Here is a 25,932-nt window from a genome sequence, read left to right on the forward strand (position 1 = left end):
TTAATATTACAACTTCAGACTGTGGGTTTTGTTAGAAGGCTCTGAAACCGTAATATTTGTCTCTTCCTCTCTGGTTTCTAGCCCCACCTGTTACGTTTTAAGCACTGTAAATTTGCTGATAAATCTAAAAGTTATAGAACAAACTTTTCCCCCCACCTTTCCCAATAGGGTGATCGAGTGATCCTTGGAGGAGACCATTATTTCAGGTTTAATCATCCAGTAGAAGTTCAGAAAGTCAAAAGGCCATCTTGTGGGACTATGTTTTTGCATGATGGTCCAAAAGATTTTGAATTTGCAAAGAATGAGCTGCTTATTGCACAGAGAACACAGTAAGTATTGTACCACCTTGTTATAAAAATAAATTCAGTTGTAATGCAACTGTGCAATAAGTTTAAGAAATAAGAAACTTAAGATTGTTAAGTATTTCACAATAAGGGAAAGTTGGAAAATAGCAAGGTTATTGTTAATTCCATTTATAATGGAAATGGAAGTCCCAGACTTAGCCGAAATGAACGTATACTTCTAAGAGGTGACCACCAAAATCTAGTCCAGTTGTCAAGAATGTAGATCACTATTAAAGAAACACTGAGCTTTTGAGGATGTCAGAGTAGTCTGTCTCTTCAGTTACATTTCTCTCCAAGCACATAATGAGTCTGAAATTGACTTTTGACATTTTAGAGACATTTAAAGTCTGAAAAGCAAATGCCTTAGGAAAATGAGAAGAACCCAAAGTCACAACCTTGGTCTTCTGTGATGCTGGAGAATTTGAGAGACAGTAAAGTGTTATTTGTACTTGCTTTGTTCTTGGGAATTACTAAACCGCAAGACTCATTGACTTAAAATTTACTTTTCTGCATCTTACTGTGATTTATTGAGTTTCTATTACAGTTCTTAATTTTGTGAAAGGTGCATAATAAAATAAATATGGAAATAAAGTAGATTTTAAGTCTGGAATGTATTCCATCTTTACCAGTGTCTACATTTTCCCTATGAAATCAAAAATATCTAGGTAAAGTATAAAAGTTGTCTTTTAAAAAAATAAACCCTCATATTTTTACTGTTAAAATTGGAGGCACCTGTCATGATAGAAGAAAAGATTATAATCTCTGTGCAGCCTATAAGAGATTAAAGCCAGCATTCTAAACGTATGATGCTTCTACCTGTAGGCTTGAATCAGAAATTGAAGAGGCACGACTCAAAGCCAAGGAAGAAATGATGCAGAGTGTCCAAATTGCAAAAGAGATGGTTCAGCAAGAACTGACCTCACAAAAAGAAGCTTATGAAAGCAAAATAAAATCACTGGAAGCAGAGGTGGTAAGTTCTCATTGCCTCATTACATAAAACATATCAATAAAATAAAACAGAAGCTGTAATAGGGGGTTTCGGTTTGTGTGTTTTGTTGTTTTGTTTTTTTGGGTGGGGTTTTTTTTCGGTCTTGCATATTATAACAGTGTCTTAGCGAGGGCTAAGCCTCATTCTTCTTTTTAAAAAAAATCAGCCTTACTAACAAAAGAAGTTATAAAGTAGGTATCCCCTTCAGAATTATTCTAGGGCCTTTGGTTTATAGAATTAGCCAGGAACTAAAACGTTAATCCAGTGTGAATTTGATGAGAGTGTAACTTGTATATGAAGAAAAACTCCTACAAAACCTAACTTATTCTATGAGAGACTTGAATTACTACAGTATTTTAGTTAATATGGCTTTTTTTTTCTTCCAAGTTTGCGTGCTGCTTTGTTGTTAGCCTTTTAAATATTTTTACAATATATGTAAGTCTACATAGAATAGTACATCATGGTAAAACAATAATAATAATGGAGTATCTTATTTCTTAAATGTGCTATAGAAGACATTATGTGATGCTTGTGAACTAGGATATAACCTTTCATCGCTGACACTGGGCTGAGTAGTCCAAAGGGGCTGCATGTTTTAGATGTATTGAAGTGAAAATAAATCTTAATATCTGCCTAAGGGATGGGTCAGAAATGCTGTAGAAGTGGTATACCTCCTCTCATCTGTCCTTTTTTATATTAGAGAGAAGAATCTCGTAAGAAGCAAATCCAAGAACTGAATAACCAAAAAGCTGCAACTAAAATACAGGAGCTAGAGAAGGAAAAGCAAAATCTTGAGCTAGAACTACACTTCAATAAGAAGCGTTTAGAAATGGAAACCTTAGCTACCAAGCAGGTAACTTAAAAAAAACCAAAACAAAACCTTTTTTAGGTGATAAACAGTGGTTTGTTTTGTGTGGTTTTTGTGTGTGTTTTTTTTTTTAAATAAATCATTGTAAGTGGAATGTTTTTTAAGTATTTTTCTACATGATTTTATGCAAAAGAAGAGATGTTTTGTTTACACTTTGAATATGATATTGTATGTGGGGATAAACTAATGCTGACCTTATTTCTTCTATAATCTGGACTGTTTTGTTCATGTACCAAACTTTAGCAACCATTGCCTGTGCCAAAAGTTATGACTCCAAGCGTTAATGTAAGTAATGACTGGTTTTTGGCTGGTGTTCATGTATATCTGACTGCTGCAACAAATATGACTTCATTTTTTTTAAAGTTGTTTCTTTTTAATTCCAGTATTTTTTTTTAAGCGTATCAATATCTAAGCAAAATCAGAAAACTGTCAGAGTTTGAAGATGGAGGGTTTCATATTGATATGGCAGATGTCCAATATAAATTTCATTCTGTTCTGAGAGTCCATAAAATGACAGCAACAAAACATTTTGCTTAAATGAACAGCATTAAGAGTTTTGGATTTCCCGCCCCCCTCCCCCCCTTCCCGCAGGCTCTAGAAGATCATACTATTCGTCATGCAAAGCTACTTGAAGCTCTGGAAGCTGAGAAGCAGAAGATTGCTGAAGAAATACATGCCCTTCAGAAGAATCGTGGAAGTGGGAATAAAACTATGACTAGTATGTGTATACATCATGTTGCAAGCGCAATGCTGACTTTTCTCTCAATCCAAGCTTGGTGGGTTTGGATTTAGTGGATATGGATCCAGAAACTTTTTCTATTCCTCTAATACTTCTCTAATGATCCTGAACAATAAAAGCCTTTTGGCTGCTATGATCCTTTCCGTTCATAAGCCCTATATATCAGACAGTGCCAAAAGCTCTGTTTTAATCACGCTTAGGATGGTTAGCTGGATATACATGTAGTCTGTATTTACCCCAATTACTTAAAAGTTCTTCCCCTATCCGGTTGAACTCGTTAGGTGTTAACTCATTGGGGAAACTGGAGTAATAGAATTGATTCTGTTTAGTTTCCTATCTCAGATTAGTCTAATATATAGTGCCTGGTGTTATGCCTGTATTTCTGGAATACCCTTTACCTGACCTTTTATCAAGGGTTATCTTGGCTGGGAGGGTCATTTTTTCCCAGTGTATTGGGAATTCACAGAACTGTTGTTGGCTAAATTCCATTCAAGTTTTTTGGTTGTGGTTTCTTTTTTTTCCTGTTTTTTTTTTTTTTTAACCCTGAAGTTGTTGCATCACGTTGTTTGATGCACTTAATCATTATGTGCTATATTCTTTATTAGTTCCACTTAATTGGAATTCTCTGAAGCTATCTGTGATGATCAAAGAGGCCAACACCATTAGTCATGAATTAGGGAAAAACACTGTTTTCTACAGGTGAGTATCTGAGTTAGTTAATTATAAGGGGGTATATATTTTTTATATATATGTATGTATTAAAAAAAATTTGGAGGTCGATTCTGGATGTGCAGTGAGCTGTTGGTTTTTTTTAAATTGAACATGACAAATCACTTTTCCAAACTAGCTTTAGTTAAGTGTGCAGTTTAGCCTTGTTAGTTTGAAACGTGAATTTCAAATTTGAATTTTAGATCAAGACTTTAAAGGTATGTCTACAGGCAATTAATTTTGGATCCAGTGTGTTTTGGAGGCGAATCTTCTGAAGCCCATGTCCATCCTGTTTTGGTTCACATACTAGCTGTCCTAAAGCACACTAACTGCATTCTGTTTGGACAAAACTAAACCGGGGAGAATGTGCCAGCCATTAGGAGGTGTTCTGTTCACAGGACCATGACAGAAGTAGTTCAACGTAAAAACCTCAGGACATGTAGATGGTGGATATTGAGTGCTTGGGACCAGTTGTTTCACTCCACAGATCTCTTGCTATGCCATGCTACTTGCTAGTTGTAGCTGAAGAGTGTTCTAGAAGTGGACCTGTATGTTGGTCGTGTTCTTAGTGCAAGCAGAGATATATTAGCACAGAGGAAACACTGTACGATTTCAAAAAAATGCTACAGTAAATGCAGGTAAGCTAGGACTTTCTAATAGGTGTAGGTACTGCTGTGTTTTTCAGATGGCGTCTTTTCACGTCCTTCAATAGGAACTCTGCCAGTAGAATTCTGTAGCATATATTTGGTCCTGAGTTTCTTGAGAGTATGTTGTATGCTAGTATCTACTTCTATCTCTGAATGCAGGGATTCCTTTTTTCCTTTACATAAATATAATTTTAATGGCTACACTAATGTATGTTTTATGAGATACATGGTGTCTCATCTGTTTGTAATCATATTTTTATTCTCTGTGTAATCCTATCTGCAAGTACATTGTTTATTTTCGCAATATGAATAATGTTTTGTGTCTTTTTTTTTTTAAACTTTCTCAAATTCTTAGGCACGACAAAATTGATGATAAAACAGGAACAGTGTCTTCTGTTCAGGTGCAGGTTCGCAACATCAAACTGGGAATAGCAACTTTCTGGAGCCTGGAGAAATTTGAATTCAAACTAGCAGCAATGAAAGAACTCTATGAGGTCAGTAACAATTGAAGAAAAACCACTAATAATCAGTAATATTTTGTCAAAGATAAGATTTTGATAATCATTCAGGAGGAAAATCTTGTGGTTTTTTGTTTATGTTATCTTAAACACCGAGAGACATGATTATTTTTTATTAAACACATGTACACACATTTTTCAATCACAGAAAGAGGACAGTAGAAATCAAAGACTTTATTCAGGTCATTTTGTGTACACAGTGTGAAGTAGTAAAACAAGGACTGCCTTGTGGTTCTTCTGGCTGTTCTATTTTAAAGGTATCACTTGAATTACTATGTTCTATCTATTTTTCTTTGATTCTGGTGAGTTAATTTGCTACTGGTTGCTTTTGTCTGTATGTGCTTTAGGTTCTTCAATGGGAGTTTTTTAAAGGCATTTTTCATCATTTTTTGTTTAATAGACTGACAATTAAGGTGCACATTAATCCCTTTTTCTAATTCCATTGCTTTTAATCAGACAAACTGGGTATTTTTGTACTGCACCTCTCTAAATGTGCAGTACTTTGTTTTGGAGCATATCATACTATCTTTTGTATCAAAGAGGAGGAGGTAAAATAGAAGAAAAGGAGAAGTGGGAACAGTGCCTACATTTGATTCTGTACTATAACCATCAGCTAAAATATTTGTAGTTACATAAAGGTAGACAATGGTTCCAAATTACTGAATACAGATAAGAGTACAATGTCAACTCTTACTTGCTGGGGTAATGGTGTTTTTTTAATCTCCTAAAGAGAGAAATGTCATAAGAAATAAGTTTATCTTTATTGACTCCATGTGAACAGACAGTGTTTTCATTGCGTTCCGTTGCATTTTTTTCTCTGTTTTAGAGCTGAAGGCTTGAGAGGCCTAAGAAGTACTTACTTTAAAAAAAAAAAAAAAAAAAAAAAAATCTTATCAGATCTGGTGGCCCTTAAAAGTACTTTCTTTTTTTTAGTGGCAATAGAGTATTCTGGGATTTTCCAATCCCCAGGGCTGATCATTGCATTTTATTTGTTTTTTGGTTTCTGCCATATGAATTGAAAATTGTTTTAGACTGCAGTGGAATAATGAAGCATAAAGGAAGGAAAGTTCTTGGAGATGAGAAAGAGCTGGGTAATGTGAAGGAAGGATCCAAAGCAATCCCAGTAGAACCATAATGATCTTGTATTTTATACTATACTAGTTTAGGTTTTTTTTGATTAACGCACAAAAGAAAAATATATATTTAAGACCAGGTTTTAGATTAAGAGAACAGCTTGTCTAAATTTGTTCTGTTCTTGAGTTTGTGATTCTCCTGATCATATAAATTCTTTTCATTCCAATATCTGTATTATGTTTAGCCTGGAGCAGTATTGAAAAATGAGTAGAAATTGCTTCAAATAATATATAAATAAATATTTGGATGCTTGCTATTTCTGAACGCAGATCACATTCTGGCATAAATAGCATACTTGAAGTTTGCAGAGGAAGAAGTCTCAACTGTTGGAGCACTGAAGATGCTGGTAGGAAAAAATACGAGGGCTTTTTACACTTCAGAATGCTCTGATTTTTTCCTACCTTAGAAAATAATTGCATCTTATTAAAGAATTATATTTTATTTGAAAGAATAATGAATTCATATATGAGTATATATCTGAAATAAAAACTTCCAATATTTTGTCCAAAAAGGAAAAAAGCTATCAAAGAAAAGCCAGAAAAAAATAGAGGAAACACTCCTTTATGATATAACTCTGTAATATGCAAGTATTTCCAGTGACAGAAGAATATTGCCATATTTATTACTAAAATAATAGTAATATTGGCAATATCAGAGACTGGATTTTATTTCCTGTAGAAAACTATTGCTAAAACTGTCACACAAATCAAGATATAAAAATAAATAAAAATTGCAAATTACATGCCTAGATTTTTAATAAATCTGGCATGTGGAGAGAGCTGTGAAAATGTTTTGTACTTGGTGTTCCTGTATCTCAATTGCTGGGTAGCTAGGTGTCTTCACTAAATGTTTAGCTTGTTACAGTTTGTTTTCAAACACTTGCACCTCAATTTAGAGCTCTATGCTCTAGATTATACATATCCTAACAAAAGAAAAAACATTAAAACTACTGTTCTACTGCTAGTAGAACATGTTGTCTTCATTCATATGTCATTATTATCACTCTATTTCTGTTTAACCCGCTTCCCCCCTCCCTGTGTTTTCTTTATTTTTTCAGAGTAATGATAGCAATAAAGCTGCTGATGTATTTTATGACCCTGCTGATGAGTGGGAACCTGACCTTTCAGATGCCTCAGTTTCCTCCCTTTCCAGAAGAAGGTGATACTAATTTGTAGCTCCTTCATCTACGCTTAAAACAAAGCAAAAAATAATTTGTGTAATTATCTAAACATGCAGTCTTTTATTTATTAATTCTTCTCTTACCTTACTATAATGTCAAACTTAGAAATTAAATGAAAAGTTAGGTATACATTTGTGAGGAGTGGGGAAAGTTTAAACTAAATGTTACCTTGCTATGCTTTACTGGCTTCACTTACGAAATGTGTGTTAGTATGCAATATGTTGCTAATAAAAATTGCATACCCACTAAAACAGTTTGGCAGATTAACAGTAATGTTTCTGAGGTCAGGCATAGCATATATGCAATGTATGTCTGACCACTGCCAGAAGGTTTTATGTATGACTATTGACAACTGGCTGGAGGTAATTAAAGGCTGTTCCCAATTATTTCAGAAAGCTATCTCAGAAATTGATACATTTGTCTGTAGCACAGGAGTTTTAATTAACCTGCAGAGGACCCACAGGTTAAGGTTATAGATACCCATGTATTTAATTAGTTACACAAGTGATTTTAAATAGGCACTTGGACATCTGTTCCCATCCTTACTTACCCCATACGTTGTGCCAACTGATGAGTTTTTCCTCTTCTGCTCTTATCTTTCCTCATGGACAAGAACTATGAACAAAAGTTCCTCCAAGCCCAGAAGTGTATTTTGTCAAAACTTATATAAGGCTTTCTAAACCATGTATCCAGATATCATCAGTGCAGAGTGAAATGTGAATGTGTTTTCTTCACAATTCTATAACAATTCTGAAAGCATTGTTTTTAAGGAGTAAATTGGAGCTGGCCTGGGACCTTGTATTTGAAGTTTTAGCCTTGTAACAATATTTATAACTGAATTGCAAACTTGTGCAAGTTGTAGCTTATAACAAAAATGCTAATAGATCCTTAATTATAGCTTTGCTAGTGGGTAGCAGCCAATATGACTATTGTTATTCTGCTGTAAAGCAGGTCAGTTTATCTGACTGTAAATTTTGGAAAACATTCCTGACCATTCCAAGTAGACAAAAGTTATCTGAGAAGAATGCAATGGATAAACAGTTTCTTTATTTTTAGTCTAAATACTGTTTTAATGATAGAATAATGTTGGAATACTTTTTTTTGTCTAATGCTGCCTTCTGGACAGTATTATTATGTGTGTTCTTGAATCATAGAATGGTTTGAGTTGGAAGGGACCTTAAAGATCATCTAGTTCCAACGCCCCTACTGTGGGCAGGGACACCTTCTACCAGACCCCATCCAACCTGGCCTTGAATCTCAAGTGTATTTGGCTTTGTTCTGCCTATTTGAAAAATGCAACAACAGAAGCTGACCTGAACAAGAAAAGGCACTGGAAAAGGGAAATCGGCATTGCATGCTGCATTGACAGCGATTAACTGATGTTAGTCACACATACTGGTGAAATAAGTTGAATTCCATGTGCTACTTCAAGATTTGGTGCTCCTGATGTGTAGTGTCATGAAGCATAAAGGACAGGCTGTTCCAAAAGGAAAGGGCAGGTCGGGGCTGAATGTGACAACAGGGTAGACAGGGCAGTGCCCTTGCAAAAAAGGGCCTAGCCCCACAGTACCTGAGTGAGGTGAGCAGAGTAGGTCTGGTGATGGTAACCAGGGTCAGCCAACAGTCCAGACCCACAGGTGAGTATGTAACGATGAGGCAGGGCTGAGGTTAAGCTGGGAAATAGGCTCAGTGAGTCAGGATTAGGTTCAGGGACAGTTGGCAGGGTCAGCCTGCAGTCCAGTGATTGCCTGACACAGCCATCGTTACAAGGTCCCAGGTCAAACTGGGAAGTCAAATCTGCAGGTCCATGCCTGGCGTGCATGGCCAGGCACAGGCGTGGTTACAACACAACTGCAGTGTAAGTCAGGCAGGACCAAGGGCAGGAGACTCAACTTAAACGCAGCTCCAAGAAAAGTTGGGGAGCCCCTGTTGAGTCTACTTCCAGCTGTTTCTTTAACCTCTTCCAGGCTGGTTGAGGCTTCTCAAACAATTCTCTTACCAAGAGCTGGCCTTGGGCACTGACAGCTAAGCACCCAAATGCAGGCCAGAGAAGCTGAATTAACTTGCCTAACTGATGATGGAGAACTTTACAGAACATCTGCTTTCTACCAAGAAGAAAAGCCCTCCTGTCTGGCTTTCCAAAAGCAATTCATTCTGTCCAGCAAACAAGATCAAAAAAAGCCAACATGTCTGCTTTCTATGGTCCCAGTAGGTAGGAAAGCAATGTGTTTTGTCTCAAGTTCTAGATGATAATAATCCAGTAATAAACCGGTAGCTTAAAAATGGGAATGTGGAATGAAGATCCTGCTACAGTAGCAAGAGCCTGAGGAAAGTAAGTAGGATCCATCCTATGGACTGTATTGTCTTGCTTTCACTGTGGTTTACGTTTTGTGTTCCATTAATTAAAAGTAGATGTTTATTTTGTTTGCCTGATGTCTGTTAACATTCATTGAATTTTCAGTGGGTATGGGGAGGGAGATTCATTTCTTTTAAATTTTTTTCATTTTTTCACTCTATCATCCTTTTCTAGAAGTAGAAGTTTCATGAAGAACAAGAGAATTTCTGGATGTTTGTCTGAGATAAAATTACAACCAATTCGGAATATACAAACTTCCTATATATCAGGTACTTACTATATGGCAGAACACCTTTCATTTCATACTGAGAACTTGAAACTATTACATGTATAAAACACACGCACTTCTAATAGTCGTTTAAAGAAAAAGTGTGGGGAAAATAAAATGAAAAATGTCCCGTTTATAGTATCTTCAAGTTTATGATGTCAAGCTGTTAACAGTAGGGGTTTTTTGGTATTTTTGATTATGCTTTCTTAGGGCAAAAACTTCCTGACCAGCACTTATGTCCTTTATTTAAGAAATTTATCTAAAACATTACTCCGCTTAACTATGCGGGTTAACTGGAGAAAGATGATAGTTCATGTAACAAATTGCCAGAGGATGAATCCTGATATAACAACTTGGAGACTTTGTTTGCTTGAGTTGTTGCTATTCATTCAACTACTGAGGCTTCCCCAAGCTTTTTGTCAGGTTTTATAAACTTTTTCCTGAAATACTAGATGCTTCAGTTTTCCAAATAGTTTTATGCATGCAGTTATTTTAGATTGGCTGGATTTTGTTATTTTCTGTCTCTCTGTAGGTTCGATTGTTGAAAAAGATGTGTCTGTTAAAGAATTTCACTATGGAATTTGTCTTTGTACTAACTGAATCTAGAAACTATGTAGAACATTGTATACACTTTTTTTCTGATTTGCTACGTCTAGTAGTTGAACATTGCTGAAGAAGCAATATAAAGTAGTCATTAAAGACATGCCGACTGCTCACTCATATGAAGAGTTTCTTGCATATATGTTTTGTTTTTACATCATACAGGTTCACAGAATAAGTCCAGCATATGCCCAAGCTTTTCTGAATCGTTTCTTCCAGGAATTTGCAAAGAATCTATAAGTTCAGCTTTAGATTTATTGGAACAGAATCACAAAGGAGGAAAGAGCATAGCAGATAGTCTCCTAACTAATTTGTTTACCATTTTCTCTGGAGTCTCTGCCATTTCAAAAGCCTATGAACAGCAAGATGAAGAATGTCAAGAAAACTGTAAGTCTCATTTTCATAACAGTTTAAACATTATTAATGACTCGTCTTTCAGATGCACAAGCATTCATATGTTTGCCTATCAGAAGAATTAACATTCCTACTTTCATTTGCAAAGGAGACCTTCTGATAGATCTCTTTCTCTTGTAGTTTTCTCTCTTCATCATGCTGCTCAGTCCTACAGCATCAGAATTATCTCTGCTTTTGACCGGCTTGTGGTTCTAACCAAGCTCTGGCTTAACAATGTCCAAAAGTGCCCTGGATGTATAAAAGTTGATGAAGAAATAAAACAGGAAGTAAAGAACTTGGGAGGTTATTTACAGTTGCTATTGCAGGTAAAGTATGTTAAAGAATTCATCTGTGTGTAGAGAAGTTCCATGCATTAATGCAATATTTACTACAAACTTGTTAAAAACACTTAAATGTCCAATGTATGCAATGACAAATGGACACACCTAAGGAAGATGAACAGCAAAGGGTGCATTTCTGCTGGCTAAACTGGTACTTTCATATGCTAGTTCAGAGTAATGCAGACCTTTCTGTGCCCAGGCCCTGACAATAGCATAGGCTCTTAAACATAAAAGGGGAAAATAAAACACGCTGTGACAAGAGCACATGCTAATTTAGATTGTGAAGTGCTACTGTTTATAAATTTATAAACCAGCGGCCGGTAAATATTACTCTTGTTCATGCTACAGCCTTGTGAAGAGTAATTTTTTTTTAACTGTGTAAGTATAATGATACCATTCTTCTCTGTGACTGCAAGGTATGGTCTTTTAGCTGTAGTAGATAAGCCATTGGAAGTAGGAAGATGTAAAGCTGAAAATGCCTCAAGCTATTGTGTGCTACAAACTCTTGCGTTACAGAAAGCGTGTGCTCTTTGACCAGAGATGCTTTCTAGCTTCAGTGAATGATATGCCTTTATTTCTCAGGGATGTTCTTCAGATATATCCTCGATGGTAACAGAAGCATGGAGCAAAGTAAACCAAATAGTAAAACAAACAATGAAATACATAGGACACTTGGCAGTAGTCACAAGAGCTGATATTTCCTTTTCTGAGGAGAACAACATTCCTGCAACTAGTCTACAGGTGAAAAAATGTTTATTAGAAATAGTGATTAGAAGTAGTAATTTTAATGTTGACATCACATTTAATTTCAGTAACTGTGCTCAGAAGCAAATTTTTACTTAATGCAGTTGACCAAATTGTTATATGTATGTTCAGAGTTTATCTAATACTTCATTTTTATGGTGAAAATGGATATGTGTTAATATCCTTGAAATTGTTTTTTTTATTTTGTTAAAGAAACCTGCATTTTAAATCTGTATAACCTCCACCTATAAAGAGAAAGTAGTACTGTGCTTTTAGGATTGTATCTGTACTGAGGTTGTACAAGTCTACCTATTTCACTGAAATTCAATACTTATTTCAGTAATCTGTGATTAAGTAACACATAGAATTTTCAGAAATCTGAAGAAAGTTAAGAAAAGGAGGTTAAAGTGCTGAGCCCCTCTGGTCCAAGAATGACATGTGACTGAATAGACCAACACTGAACAATTTGCTCAAAACAGAATTACGTTTCTAGCCCACTACGGAAAAATCTGTTTTATTTCAAGGCCGTATCAATTCCTTTAATCATTATGTTTTGAACCTTTATTTTAAAAGGACTTTGTACTTGCCATTTATGATGGAGTAGGCTCAGGGCTGGAGTTTCTCATTGATACTGTACAGGAAAAAGCAAGAATGGTGCAGAAAGAACTCATGAAACACTATCCGCAAAATGAGGTGAGATGAAAGTAAGATTAAAAACTACTACTGTATCTTAGAGGCACTTGATCACGTCCTTTTATTTTTCAGTAATTCTGTCTAGAAAGTTTATAGTAGGAATACAGTTATGATTAGTAAGGTTATTAGTAAGGTTATTATGATTGTACAGTTATGATTAGTAAGGTTTCAGATGGGTGGTAAGTGGGAATATTGACTATAATCCTGCAGAATTATTTACAGTGTTTAGCCTTTCACCCATATATAGACTGAACATTTAAGTGTATTTTATTTAGAACGATTTCTCTGTGCATTGGAGGGCATTTTGTGTAAAATTTCAGTGTAACCATGAAAGAGGGAGACTATGAAAACTGGTGCAAAGGAGAAAGTGGACCTTTTATTCTGTGTACTACTGTTTGTTTCGTAAAAAGGTTGCATATTTAATATATCATACTTTATGATTCTGAAAGTTAATTGTTAGTTTATATTGATAACAGTAATCACCTCTGCTATTACTACGCTCACTGTTGTTGTCAAGAAGATTATTATAAAGTTTGAAGACTTCATTTTGTCATACATTGTTCTTACAGTCCTAGTCCCAAATAGTATGCTATCTAAATGTTAAAATAGTTCAGTGTTATCTTTTAAGAGCTAGTCTTCTCATGTGCTTAATGCTTGGGGTGTGCTGAAGCACTTCCATGAATTGGGCACTTTAGAGGGGAATTGTTTGACTAAAGTAGCTATTTGATAGCACAGAAGTCAGAAATGTCCTGTTTGATTTCGTGTCATCCACAGAAATCACAGCTGACCTTCAAATACTTTCCAGGTTGATAAGCAGCAGTGGTATTTTAATTTGAGCAGCCTCTGTATTACACTTTATAGGAAAGTTTCAGCAAATTATTTCTATTGTATTAATGAGTTGTTCCTGTCACCTTTCAAATTTATTTTAATATGAAGAGGAATTACATCAATGGGAAGCTTTTATTTCTCATAATAAGACCTCAATTTAATTATTCTTGTAATTTTAAGAAAAGACATTCCTACTACCTCATAATAAACAGATGTGTGCGTACTTCCCCCCCCCCCCCCCTAACAGTTTAGCAGTTATATTTTATCAAATTGAAGAGATTTGGTTTTGGTTTTAGGTTTTTTTTTTTTTCCCCAGTATGCTGAAACCAGAGTTCTTCTGGGGAGGAGTTGCTCTGTCATGAAACAAACATACTATTATTGGTGTGTCTAGTGTATTTTGACACTTAAAGCAGAACAGACCTCATTACGTGCTGAATTCAGTAGTGGGTTATTTGGTTTCTGCCTGGAGGGGCTTATTTTAAGCTACAGCCTGTTATTTTGTGCTCTTACTTTGCTTAGGTGACAAATCGTGAGGAAGATGATACTATAGGGAGTTATGCAATGTAGAGAATAAAGTATAAGAAATAAGAACCATAGTTAAAAATATTTCTGTGACTCTATGAAAATTCCAGTAGGAAAGCTAGAGTATCCCTTAGAAATATGCCACTTTCTTAGTGGGTGAGCCATTTTGACAGAAAGCCTGGCTGAATTCCAAGGAAATACTTTGGAAAGATTGAAATGTTCTTCAGCAAGGTACTATATATATACGGTATCCGTGCTTCTTTTCAGTGTTGGTATATATAGGCTTGTTCTGCCACTTTTCCTATGAATAAATATTTTGTACAGACAGCATGCAAGATCAAAGGTGACAGTTTATCTGTGTCTGAGCAATCCTGTCTTCTGCCTCATGTGTTTTTATTTTTGTTCTTTTTCTTCAAAGTTGAGAAATTTGCAGAACTGTGGCCAATAAGAAAATCTCCTTATTGAGTTGGGATATATAAAATACTTATTTCTGAAGAATTTGTTACTACTCAAAAATCTGTAATACATGGCCTGGGATAAAAGGTTCAAATCAGTTGGCGAGGAGTGATAAATTGCTTGTCTCAAAGAAAGCAAAAATTCCTTCCTACTCTGGTTTTCACTGTTGTCATTCTTAATCCTACAGATAATAGTGAAACTGTCCAAAATCCTTTTATGTTCCTATCTGCTTGCTTAATTCCCAAATGCTTCATGTTTCTAGCCAAAGGAGTTGAGCAGTCTGCTTTCCAGATAACGTTGTTTACTTGCAGCATTATGTATCTTGCATCCCTATGTATCTGCAGGATTCCTGTACATGCTTGTCACTGGTGGAACTAATGTGAAGTCTGGGAGAGAACACCAGGGTGTTAACTAAGAAATTACCCCTGCCACTTAGAATGACAGTGATACAAAAATTACAGGACAACCTTTCTTTAGCGAATACTTAAATTCGCTCATTTGATCCTCTGGTATTAAGGGGTTATTTAAAACCTTGCAGATGTAGTTAACAATGTTTTCTACCAGTTAACATTTTATTTGAAGAATTGTGTGTTATGTTGCAGAAAACATTACTTCCGCTTTGAAGTATTTTTCTCATTAGTATGCCAGTGTTCATTGTTATTCTTCTAAAATATTCATGTACTTTTTACTTTGTCTTCTTTTACTTGTCAATCAAGTGTACAATATAATTAAAAGTTTCTTTGTAGATTCAAAATCGAATAAAGGATAATGTTGTGGCATTAGCCAGATTCCTTGAAAATAACATCTCTTATTGCAGAAAGGTAAGTGAAATGTTTCACAAAATGTGTGCTTTGAGTCTGGGGTTTAAATGTAACAGAGAAGAGGAATTGAAAGGACCTTCTGTATATTTACAATTGCATGATAACACTTCCTGGCTCAGTGGCATTCTTGTGATTGGAACGCTAACTTTTCTTGGTGTACTGCATTTCCACTCAAAACTTTATGATTTTAATTTTACTTAAAGTATTTCTGGAGGTACTTGTATCTTATCTGCCTTCTTCTTGTGCTCATCGTGAACAGCCTAACCACCTGTTTTGTTTTCTTTTAAGTTGAAAGCCTCAAGTTCAGTAATGCTAGTGTAATTGTGTTATAACTACTGCAATAGTTTATGGCCATAGTTATTGGTATTTTGAATTAAAAGCCAGGGTAGATGATTTAATCTATTTTCTAAGAGCCAAACATTTTCTGGATTTTACAGTTCCATTTGCCTTTTTTTTTTCTTTTCTGTCAACAATCTACACTTCTTTTTGGAGCTATCTTACGTTTTGTGACTTGGCATTGCTTTAATTTTGTGTTTCAGCATTGGCCTATTTTATGTGACTGAATCCATAATAAGCATGTTTAATAGTTAATATACGGTCATGTATTTGGTTCTTTTTAAATTGCTCTTTATTAATACAGAAGGAAATAAAATCTCAGTTACCAGAAGAGGAATCTCTATATCAGGAAATAAAGAAAAGCACTAACATTGCTGCAAAATACTTGGAATTGGAGCACTGCCTAGCTGAAGTCTGTCAAATTGTTTCTTCTACATTACAAGGTACTTAACTGGGTTATTGCCTGTCCATAGTAACCTGTGGACTACAGGAGACCTGTAAAGCGAGAGGGGTGGAGGGCTACTTGGTCTCTCTTTGCAAAATGCTGCATTTGATTCTTCTTGCTTTTGTTTTTCATAGGGTCGTACAGAAACACAAGCCCTCTCAGGAGCTTTGCAGAAAAGATTTGTGTCATAGCTGGATATTTTAACAGCTATTTCAGTTTATTTGCCTTGTCTTCTACTTCTGCAAACAATCCCATCCAGAAAATACCCATGCCTTTTATGAACTTGGATGAATTGGACTCTCTGGTTGATTCCCTTATTATGAATTTCGAGCTTGAACAAGGACAGCCATCACTGAAATCTCAAACTCTTTGTAATGAAACTACTGAGACTCAAGGAGGACAGGTTGAAACAGGTGAAGTTGAATTTGCTTGGAAACGGAAGGGGATTCCAAAACACACACATAAACTCCAGTCTTCACCTCCGTTTCCTGCAGAGCTTTCACCTTGTAGGATACAGTGGGTATAAAATGCTATTATCAAGAAATTCAGGAAAACTCTTTCCCTTTACATGAAGGAAAAGCAACATATCCTCATAAAATCATGTCATTTAATGTCATACTGCTTACTAATAATATTAGCAAGAAATTTTAGCTTTTTGTGATAAGTACCCTAAATTTCACAAAGAAAAAATGGAATTCCTTAAAGGGCTTTTAGACTTTAAAATATAGTGCCTTTTGTTTTAATAAAAGTCTATTATTACCTAAGCCTATAAGAAATAATTTAACGCAGTCAGTAAAAAATCTATTGGAGATAATGTGAATGGAGAAACTAAAAAGTGTTGGGCAATAACTAGGAAACCCAGTAAATGCTTGGTAGGACATTCACATCTCTTCATCTTAACCCTTTGACTTAGGACTCTTGTGTAACAGTGGAAGGAGATTCCTTTGAAGAGCATTTGTAACATACATTAATGTTGCATACAGTTAGATAAGAAGACTGCCTTCCTATCTTAGACACTTGAAAAGTAGATGATGCAGGTACCAATTTTTTTGTTAACCTCTTTTTTTTTAAAAAAAAAAACAAAGCAAAAATTTTCTCTTTATTTCTGTAGGGGAAAACTGAGAGATGGTAAAAGTACTTTACAACCTTATTTGATGAATGTTTTTTTTAGTGGTTTTGTAGTCCATTGAAAAATCTGGGCTTAAAGTATCAATGATGGTGCTCTTCAACTCAATGTGAAGTGAGTTCATGTTGAGGGTTGTTGCTAGTGACTTACCTTCTGATTGCTCAAATCACTTTCAGTACTATTCATAGTGGATTAGAAGCATAGCTCTTCCTAAATAATATGTAAGTCCTCCCATAAGGTTATAGAGGACTTTCCCAATCAACTACTTCCTTGTGCTTTTTACTGTAGACATCGTTTAACCTCTTACCAGTCTGCTGGCTGAAGTTAGTGAAAATGAGCAAGGATGAAAATGAATTTGAATTATTATTCTTTAATACTGGGTTCTAGGAGGCCTGGACCTAGCACATTTTACTCACAGCGCTGAGAAATTCATAAGCTAAAACCTGAGGTTTTTTCCCTATATATCAAAGCTTCCAAGCCAGACATTCATAGCTATCATTTTCCTTCTGAGGGAAGATGCTCAACATATTGAGAATTTCACTCTTTGAAAACATGTCAGGCTCTTAGAACTATTTTCTGTGAAAAGAGTACAGTAAAGAGAGCCAATTGTCCTTTTCTTTTGAAAACTGTCATGCTATAGTTAGAATTGATGCTGTTATTGAGCGACTTTGTGCTTTTCTGATTTGGAGGAAACGGGGAAAGGTAATTACGCTGAACCACATGTGTTTTTTTTAAGACTAGTATAGCTTAATACTTTTTCAAAAAATGTCTTGTGGTGCAGTCCTGCCATCAAAAATATTCAACAATTTTTATTGCAGCTAATAACTTCCTTCTCACATGAGATGTGATGTTGCTTAATTGCTTTCCTACAAGGCCTTTACAAGTCTGCCTAAGGGTTAACAAAGTATATTCAATTGTTCAGATTTTTATGCTTTAAAAGTGAAGAGAAACCTGGTATATTTCTAATTCTATAGATGTATTATTTTCTATTTGGCTGAAAGTTTTAAAAACATAACTGGTTCTTCTGAATCATGTTTCTAAGCGGGAGCATTGTAAAGGGTAAAACTAGATCATGTAACTGATCACCAATTTTACAACTTTAAATGTAAATTCCTTGTCAGTTTTCTTCTGTATACAGTTGTTTGAGACCTTTGTTTGCCACTGAGTACTACTTCCTTGCTGAAAGTATTGTAGTGTAAAAATCTGAATTAGTAAGAAGTGTTTTGCGTAGCTCACAAGTGAAACAAAACAAAAAAAAAAAGACGACTTTACCTATGTTTCTTTCCTCTATTAAGACACTTAACAGCACACATACAGAGTCTGAATACTCATGAACTAATCTACACCTATTAACGTCACAATACTCAATCCCTTCCAATTTCTGCTAATAAATATAGTGGTGTTATGTCAAGTCCCCATTGCAAAATTATTCAAGTGTGTTACTGGTGTTCCAACTGTCCAGATGATTAATCATGGTTGCATTTGTTCTTGTATTTAATGAGAAGCGTTGCTCAGAAAACATCTTGGTTTTTCTAGTTCTGTGAATTATGTGAATTTTTTTGTCTGTTTTTTTTTTTTTTTTCTTTCTAAAACTGAAAGACAAGTTCTTCACAAACTTGGAGCTCAAACTGACTTTCAGTTTTTAGCCTTTCTGAAACTCAGGAGAAAGAGACCATGCAAACAAATGGGTTTCTGATAGAGCTTTAACTGAGGTATCGGATGGGCACCCTTAATTACATCAAATTTAGCTTTTGCAGGATAAGTGAAAATGTTGCCAATAGCTTCCTGCTGCTTCGTTTTTTTGGTTGGGTTTTTTTTTCCCCCCCTCCATGCTAACTAAACATGTCTAATCAGTCAACTAACCAGTCTCTCTCCTATTCACATTCTTAATAGTATATTCACATTTTAGAGTAATATGTTAACAACACCTACTTCTGCTAGTGTTTTCTTCAGCTTGGTGCCCTCGTTACAGTTATACATCATTGAAGTACTTCATTCTTATGATATATACGGTGACTATACATCATCAGAGTGAGCTAGTGCTCTCATAACATATTGCATTAATACATCAACAAGCCTAGCTGAGGCTCCAGTAATCTATTGGTGTAATATACCGTAAGGTATATTTATAACTATAGGCTAGTCCATCTATAAATTATGAACGTCAAGGAATTGGGATCATAGCAGGCAGATTTTGGGATGGATTGATTTGAATGGTACATTATTTTACTAGCCTTTCCAAGGAGTTGGAGGTAGTGTGGGTTAAGCCCAGGTCAGCAGAGGAATTGACATGGCTGTACACAGTATCTGCATCACCTGCTAGGCTCAGTGGTGAAATGAAGTAGACCCTAATATTACTGAAATAAAGGGCTGTGCAGGATGGTCCAGATATTTTCACCATCTTGCATTTTTGCAGATCTGACTGTAAAGTCGGGGTCTAGATAGCTTCTGTTAGATAGTGGTAATACAAAGAAAAATCTTCTTGTGATAGTACCTTTGGAGTTTCTTCTAAACCATAACCTAAAACAGACAGCAAAACAGTGCAATTTAAGTAGAGTTTTTACTTAGTATGTCACAAAGTTAATTACTTTCGCAGGAATATATATTGGTGGTGTAAATTTCTCTGATGGGGGAAGTGAGATGGGAGTCGGATCACAACCAGTATTTATTAAAACACCTTTTATTAATTAACTGTTGTTAATAGAATTAAGATGTTTACTTCCAGCAGATAACTGTTCACACAGTACGTTCACTTACTCCTTCACACTTCACTTGCACCCACACATAAAAATCACTCATAGCTAGAAGGTTGGAGCAACAACTGTGAGCTTCTGACTTTGAAGTGGAGGCTCATGTTGGCTTACCTGTGAGACTTTGATGTGCTATACCCCTCAGCATGTATGCTTCCTCTCTTTGGCTAATCTTTTCTGGTTACTATTTCTCCATCTGCAGCCATAGGTATCAATAAAGCCCATTCACACACAATTGCATAGATGGGGCTTTTATGGCTGTGGCTGAAGCTTAGTCGCTAATGTCATGCTTCTGCTAAGAGCACTAAATTTGGTCTTGGAAGGTTTTCTCTGGGGTTTTCAAACCTACAGTCTTCATCTCTGTGTCCCTGAAAGAAACGTGGAGTGAACAGTCAGGAACATGCATGGTGCACAGGGTGGGAGTGGGAAGTGTTATGAAAAAATGTTGAGACACCTGAATGGATGTATTGTTTACTGAAGTTATGATGGCTTTACTTTGTTATATGCATTGATGTAATCTGTAGTTTGTGGGTGGTTTGTCGTTGTGTTGTTTGTGTTTTGCAGTTGGTTTTTTTTTTGGTTGTTGGATTCTTTCCTTTAATGTCCTCTCTTATTCTCTCAGGAAAATATTCTTCAGTCAGATTTCAGGTAAAAAGTAATTAGAACTTTATGTGCTTGACCCATGGATTTTATTGACTAACATAAAAGAAAAAAAGGGGGGCTTTGTTTTAATTTTAAATATAAAGTGGGGAGGTGGGGTATTCAGACTTCTGCACCCTGGTTTCATCTGAAAATACGAAACTAAGAAAAATCTAACTATTGAAATAAATTCTCTTCATAATAGAAGTTGCTTAAAGAAGTTAATAAGAAATGGGTATTTCTTCAGTTCAATACTTTATTTGAAAAATAGTACTACATTAATAAAAATACATAATGATTCTGAGATCATTGATCTGCTACTTTACTGCTTTTTACAACTCAGCCTCTAGTTTTATTTGTTTAATAGTGGGAAAATAAAATTACACATTTTAACATCATCTAGCATTAATACACGAGGTAAAATACTGCAAAAAACCATCATGTAAATTGATTTTTGTTGTGGAAATTAGTAAAGCCATGGGAGTCAAACTAACTGTGATTAGGCACTGAACTCTTCATTTTTACCCTAATCAGGAATGAGAAACATCTTTGTTTCAGGTAAAGATAACAGTCCTGGGAGAAGTATATCGTCGGAATATGAACGCTGGATTACTTGAGAAGCCGTCAAACAATGTTAGCCCATCTTTATTGATGTATGTAAATGTACTTTTAGGAAAAAATGCTTTTTAAAGAACATGTACTAGTGGTACAAATTAAGCATAAGTAAACTCTTCTAGCACTCTCTGACTTGTGAGAATACTCTAGGAGAAGAATAATGAGAAGCTGTGGTTTAGGTTTAATTTGATCCAGTAATGGCATCTGCAGGCAGAAGAGGAGACTACATCTGATTCGTCTCTGCAAATAGAAGCTATTTTTGGACAAGAAATTTCTTATTATTTATATACTCTAACATACTGTGATTAGATGAGTCCTGTTGCTTTCGCACGTTTTTCAACTTTTCTGATTTTGTGGTAAGGTGGGTTTTTGGGTGGTGGTTGTTGTTGTTGTTATTATTTTAGGACAGCATTTTAATTCCCTTCCTAGCTTTCAGTAGGATCTGAGATTGTTTATGTGTTTTCCCATGGAAGGGCTGTTTGCTTTTTTTGAAGTTCTAATATTTTATTTTTATATGTATATATTAAAAAAAATTGCTATCTTTTCTTTGTTTTTTGCTCTTTTTAGGACTTGAAATCAATCTATGTAACAAGGTTTGATTACTCTTGAATTTTTTCCTGCCCTCTTCTTTTGTTTGTTCTTGTTGTCTTGGTATGTTTATGTTCATGATAATATTGGTTTCTAGAATAGGAGATGGCACATATAATCTAATCAACATTCATATAATTTGATTGTTGCAGTAAAAACGGGACAAAACTGAAAAAGAGGTCTCCAGAGCTAACGTTTCATCAACAAGCGAGCACCACAGACAACATAAAAAAATATTATTTCAGGTATCTTTCAATCTGAGTTAATTTTGAGTACTTCTATTAACTGAAGTAAGTCCAATTAAATTGTAATGAGAAAGAGGTATGAATAGTTCAGGGAAAGGAAAGAAAGTATCAGAAAAACCTCGTGGTAGTCATCTGTAATTAAAAAAACCCAAACAAACCACAAACAAACAAAAAACCCCAAACCACCCCCCCCGTATTTCTAAGGAGTTAAAATATACTCAGTGTCTTTCATGCAAATTCCTTAAGCCTGTTGCAAGCATTACTTTGCTAATCTTTACACAATTCTAGTAGCTTAATAACAAATACTTCACTTACATTAGTATATGCTATTGTCTGAATAGTTCAATTTTTTTCTCATATATGTATAGCATAGAGACAAACTTCAAAAGTTAAAAAAACCCAACCAACAAATTAACCATGACTACTTAGCTTTATGTTATTAAAAGTCTGTGGATTTGTTCAAATGTTATTTGTAGTGATTTAAATAAATGTCAAACTACAAGTTTTAAGTGCATTTTAACTGGTACAACGCTGGTTTTGGTCTCACAGCCTACCTAACTATTTGTATCATATATTGGTATAAAACTCTTTTACTGAATTATGTTAAGATGATATGTGTGTTAATTATCTGTAGTAGAAAATTACATTGCGCTAATGCATTTCTACCTCTCCCCCTAGTGTGCAAACGATGGTATTGATAAAGAGATTGTTCATCTTGGAAAAATGAGAAGCTATGTTACATACTGACATATTTGTACAAAATCTTGCACTCAAACATGAAGGTGTATATATATAGCTAGCTAGATATGCATTTACATATATAAGCATAGGAGGCATATTTGCAAAATAGTAATGGTGCAAGAATGAGTCATAGATATGAAGTAAAACTTATTTCCTAAAAGCTGAAAAATAATTTTTACTACTTTGAGCTCCTGAAGAGGAAACAGGATGGCTATTGTTCTGTACGTCTTTGTTGTGGTGATACTTTTCTAATACTTTTTTATCAGTTAGTTGTGTCAATGAGTTTGGCTGCCTTCTAAGGATTTGTTCAGGCCTTGGTATTGAGTTTTTAGAGAATCTTTAGAATTTTGAACAGGTGTATTCATTCACGTGACCACTTTTCCAGTTTCCTGTTAAAGTCTACTGCTTTTTATTTTAACTGTATGTTTCCTCCTCATCCCTAGTTCTGGGAATCTGTTGTGCCCTATTTAGACTGTAAACTACCTGAACTAGGATAACCTGGTTTAGTAACTGCTGCAATGGAAGTCTGATCCTCTGCTAAGACTTTGTGCTACTGCAATAGCTTTTACCATGGCGCGTTCCATCAAGTTTATTGGTGGCTAGGGGGAATTTGGGTGTGTTTCTCAGTATAGCAAAATACTCATGCTGGCATTCCTCAGGGATTTAACACCATGAAACGCAATTCTGGGATGGAATTCAGAATTGTATTAATGAAATATTAAATGTAAAAGTAATGATACAACATTTTTAAGAATTATCCTTTTCAGGATATTTATTTGCTTTAATCACAGAACTTTTAAATGCACTATTGCATTTTTTATAAATGTAAAATGAAAATCTTACTGCTTAAAAATTGAATGCATAATGACAACTAAGTATGGATTTTATGAAGCATCAACTATTGAAGATGATGATCGACATACATGGGAGAGGGAAAGAAAATGTAAATCAACTTTCTGACCACCAAATTGAATCTGAAAGAATCTGAAATTCTTTATTGGTAGTTTGTATCATAACTTTACTATTCGTATACAGTCATGTATACAAGGAGACAAAAAAACCTGAGTTGAATTGAAAAATGTGAAGTTGAAATGTATAAATTAAATGATATTTAATGTCAATACTTTGCTTCAGAAGTAAATTGTCCTGTAGTTTAATTCTAGAGTATGCTGAAAGTAGGTGTCCTAAATGCTCTTTAAAAGAACACTTGACCACACAGGACTTGAGAAAGTCAGAAGGGTAAGTGTGGAATAAAACAATCCTGAGCTATCTTCAATAGTAATAGCAAAGTTGATAAATAGGACTCAGTTTGTCGGTCTTCTGTTTTCCCCCTTCCCTCTCCCCTTACAAGGAAATTCTTTCAGTGCTGCTTCTTACCCCTAAAATACTGAACTATATTCTTAAAAAAGTATTTGTTTAATGAAGATAAAATCAGAAATGCTTACATCAGTGTTAACTTAGCTGGCCTTCAGTTCTTGTTTGATTATGACCAGTAATATGCAAGTTTAATCTCATAAACTTGGATCATTCTACAAGATAATTAATCGAGTTGTGAAGTGTGTGTATAATATATATAAATTTTTTATACTATGCTTACCCCCCACCCTGAGCACGTAACACACAGTCCAAAGGGAAGTATGCAACGGTGTTCCTTTGTACTCCTCATACTGCTGTGCAACAGTGTACTAGTTGTTCTAATTTTGTTGGTTATCAGGAGAGGGAATCCAGACTGCTATGTCAAAATGCTTACAAGGTGCTATTAGGTAGCACTGTGAGGTTTGTGGTATGTAGCAAAAGAGTGATAAGCAATGGGCTAATGCAATGAGGGTATTGGATAATTTATTTCCTGTTTGCATAAAGCTTTTGTAAATGTGTCTCTAAATAGTCACCTTAGACAGCTGTGGCTAATGCTACAGAATTGAACCCATGCTGTTCTTTCTACTGCTGCTGTCGTCAGAGGGTCATTTCCTTCTGGGATTGCCCCAGAGAGGCTGCAGGGAGTTGGCTCTAGCTTCATGTGTCTGGGGGATCCATATAGAGTGCTCTAGACATAGCTTTTGTTAGACTGCGGCCCCCTGAAATACTCCAGCAGGAAGAGCCCTTGCTGGTCTTCTCCTTTGTTGGTGTGCTGCCATGTCCCATGACTATTTCAGGAGATAGCTGGGCTATTCCCTGCTTAGTTCTACCGTAAAATTAAAATCTCCCACTGCCAGGGCTGATTCAGTAATTCTCTATGCAAAACTATTTGCCACTTATTAACACTTCTTTCATGATTCTCTTAACTGTTTTAATTCTGCCACTTAACAGCACAGTCCCTGAACAGCATTCTCAGAAAAAGGTGGATGGTAACAAAAATTTCTAGACTTTCATAATTTCGGATTTTTTCTTTTATTTTAGAGAAGTTCTGCTGGCTATACCATGTGTTTCCTGAAAAGAGTAGTTTCAAGATGGATATTTGATGTGGTGATTTTTTTTTTTCTTTTCCCTCTGGTAAGGTGGTGGAAAAGCTTGGTCAAATATTAAGCCGTTCATTAGAGGATTGTTTACTAGAAGATTGTATCAGCTATTTGTATTCCACGTCGCAACTTACTTCAGCAGTTCGTAGTATTCCTATTGCAGCCACTAGATGGAAGTGTTTCACAAGGGTGTACCAGTTACGTGCCCTTTAGGCAGCATCTCCTAACCAAGCATGGAAGGAATCCCGTTGCCACCTGAAAGTTAACACTCATATCATATTTGTAAAAAATTAGTTTCTACAGAAAAACCTGTTTGTTTGAGGATTTGTGTAGTTTATAGGATAACTTTTCTGTTATATATTCCCTTAAGTAATTATATGACAGCTGTAGTATAGCTGTAATGATGAAGATGGCTGTTATTATATGCAAAAGTACGTACTATCCTAGACTTATTTTTCATACTGTTAGTTTAGCATTTTCAGTGTATTAAAGTTACTATTAAAAAAAAGGCATGTAATTTTGCTTGTGCAAAATATAGTTCAATAACCATGTTTATCAATATCACAACTATATTTCTAAAATAGTGGGCCTAACTATATAATCAATCTCAAGGAATAAATTTTGCTGTGATGTTCACATGGATAGCACAGAAAAAATAATTTTATTTATAGGCTCAGATTTAATATTGGAAAATGTAACGCTACTAGAGATGATGGCCCAGTGAAGCAAATCTTATGCCTGTTTAACTTCAAGTTCATTCTTCAGCGACTTCTAATCACCAAAATAATCACCAAAAATCACCAAAGCTTACAAATAAACTAACGTTTTGCTGCACAGGGCTCC

At 35.2% G+C, this 25,932-nt stretch overlaps 1 protein-coding gene across 4 annotated transcripts in view; it reads left to right on the top strand.

Annotated features, from left to right (window-relative positions):
• KIF14 (kinesin family member 14) overlaps positions 1-25,368 on the top strand; it is a 37,934-nt gene extending 12,566 nt beyond the window's left edge. Inside the window, exons 15-30 of one of the 4 annotated variants that reach the window (XR_012674530.1) lie at positions 169-329; positions 1,167-1,314; positions 2,033-2,185; positions 2,792-2,918; positions 3,545-3,638; positions 4,650-4,788; positions 7,004-7,104; positions 9,657-9,751; positions 10,516-10,737; positions 10,885-11,069; positions 11,667-11,825; positions 12,402-12,521; positions 15,074-15,148; positions 15,789-15,927; positions 16,064-21,097; positions 21,800-25,368. Coding sequence is in view for 2 of the 4 variants with exons in the window: in XM_075156523.1 (XP_075012624.1) it covers positions 169-329; positions 1,167-1,314; positions 2,033-2,185; positions 2,792-2,918; positions 3,545-3,638; positions 4,650-4,788; positions 7,004-7,104; positions 9,657-9,751; positions 10,516-10,737; positions 10,885-11,069; positions 11,667-11,825; positions 12,402-12,521; positions 15,074-15,148; positions 15,789-15,927; positions 16,064-16,455 (2,310 nt within the window). In the remaining 2 variants the exon portion in view is untranslated. Of the gene's footprint in view, positions 1-168; positions 330-1,166; positions 1,315-2,032; positions 2,186-2,791; positions 2,919-3,544; positions 3,639-4,649; positions 4,789-7,003; positions 7,105-9,656; positions 9,752-10,515; positions 10,738-10,884; positions 11,070-11,666; positions 11,826-12,401; positions 12,522-15,073; positions 15,149-15,788; positions 15,928-16,063; positions 21,622-21,799 lie in introns of those variants that run through there. The other 3 variants (XR_012674531.1, XM_075156523.1, XM_075156524.1) reach the window with 3 other exon arrangements.
• The last annotated feature ends 564 nt before the right edge of the window (positions 25,369-25,932 follow it).

Source organism: Calonectris borealis, chromosome 8 (genome assembly GCF_964195595.1).
Source record: "Calonectris borealis chromosome 8, bCalBor7.hap1.2, whole genome shotgun sequence".
NCBI classification, from domain to species: domain Eukaryota; kingdom Metazoa; phylum Chordata; class Aves; order Procellariiformes; family Procellariidae; genus Calonectris; species Calonectris borealis.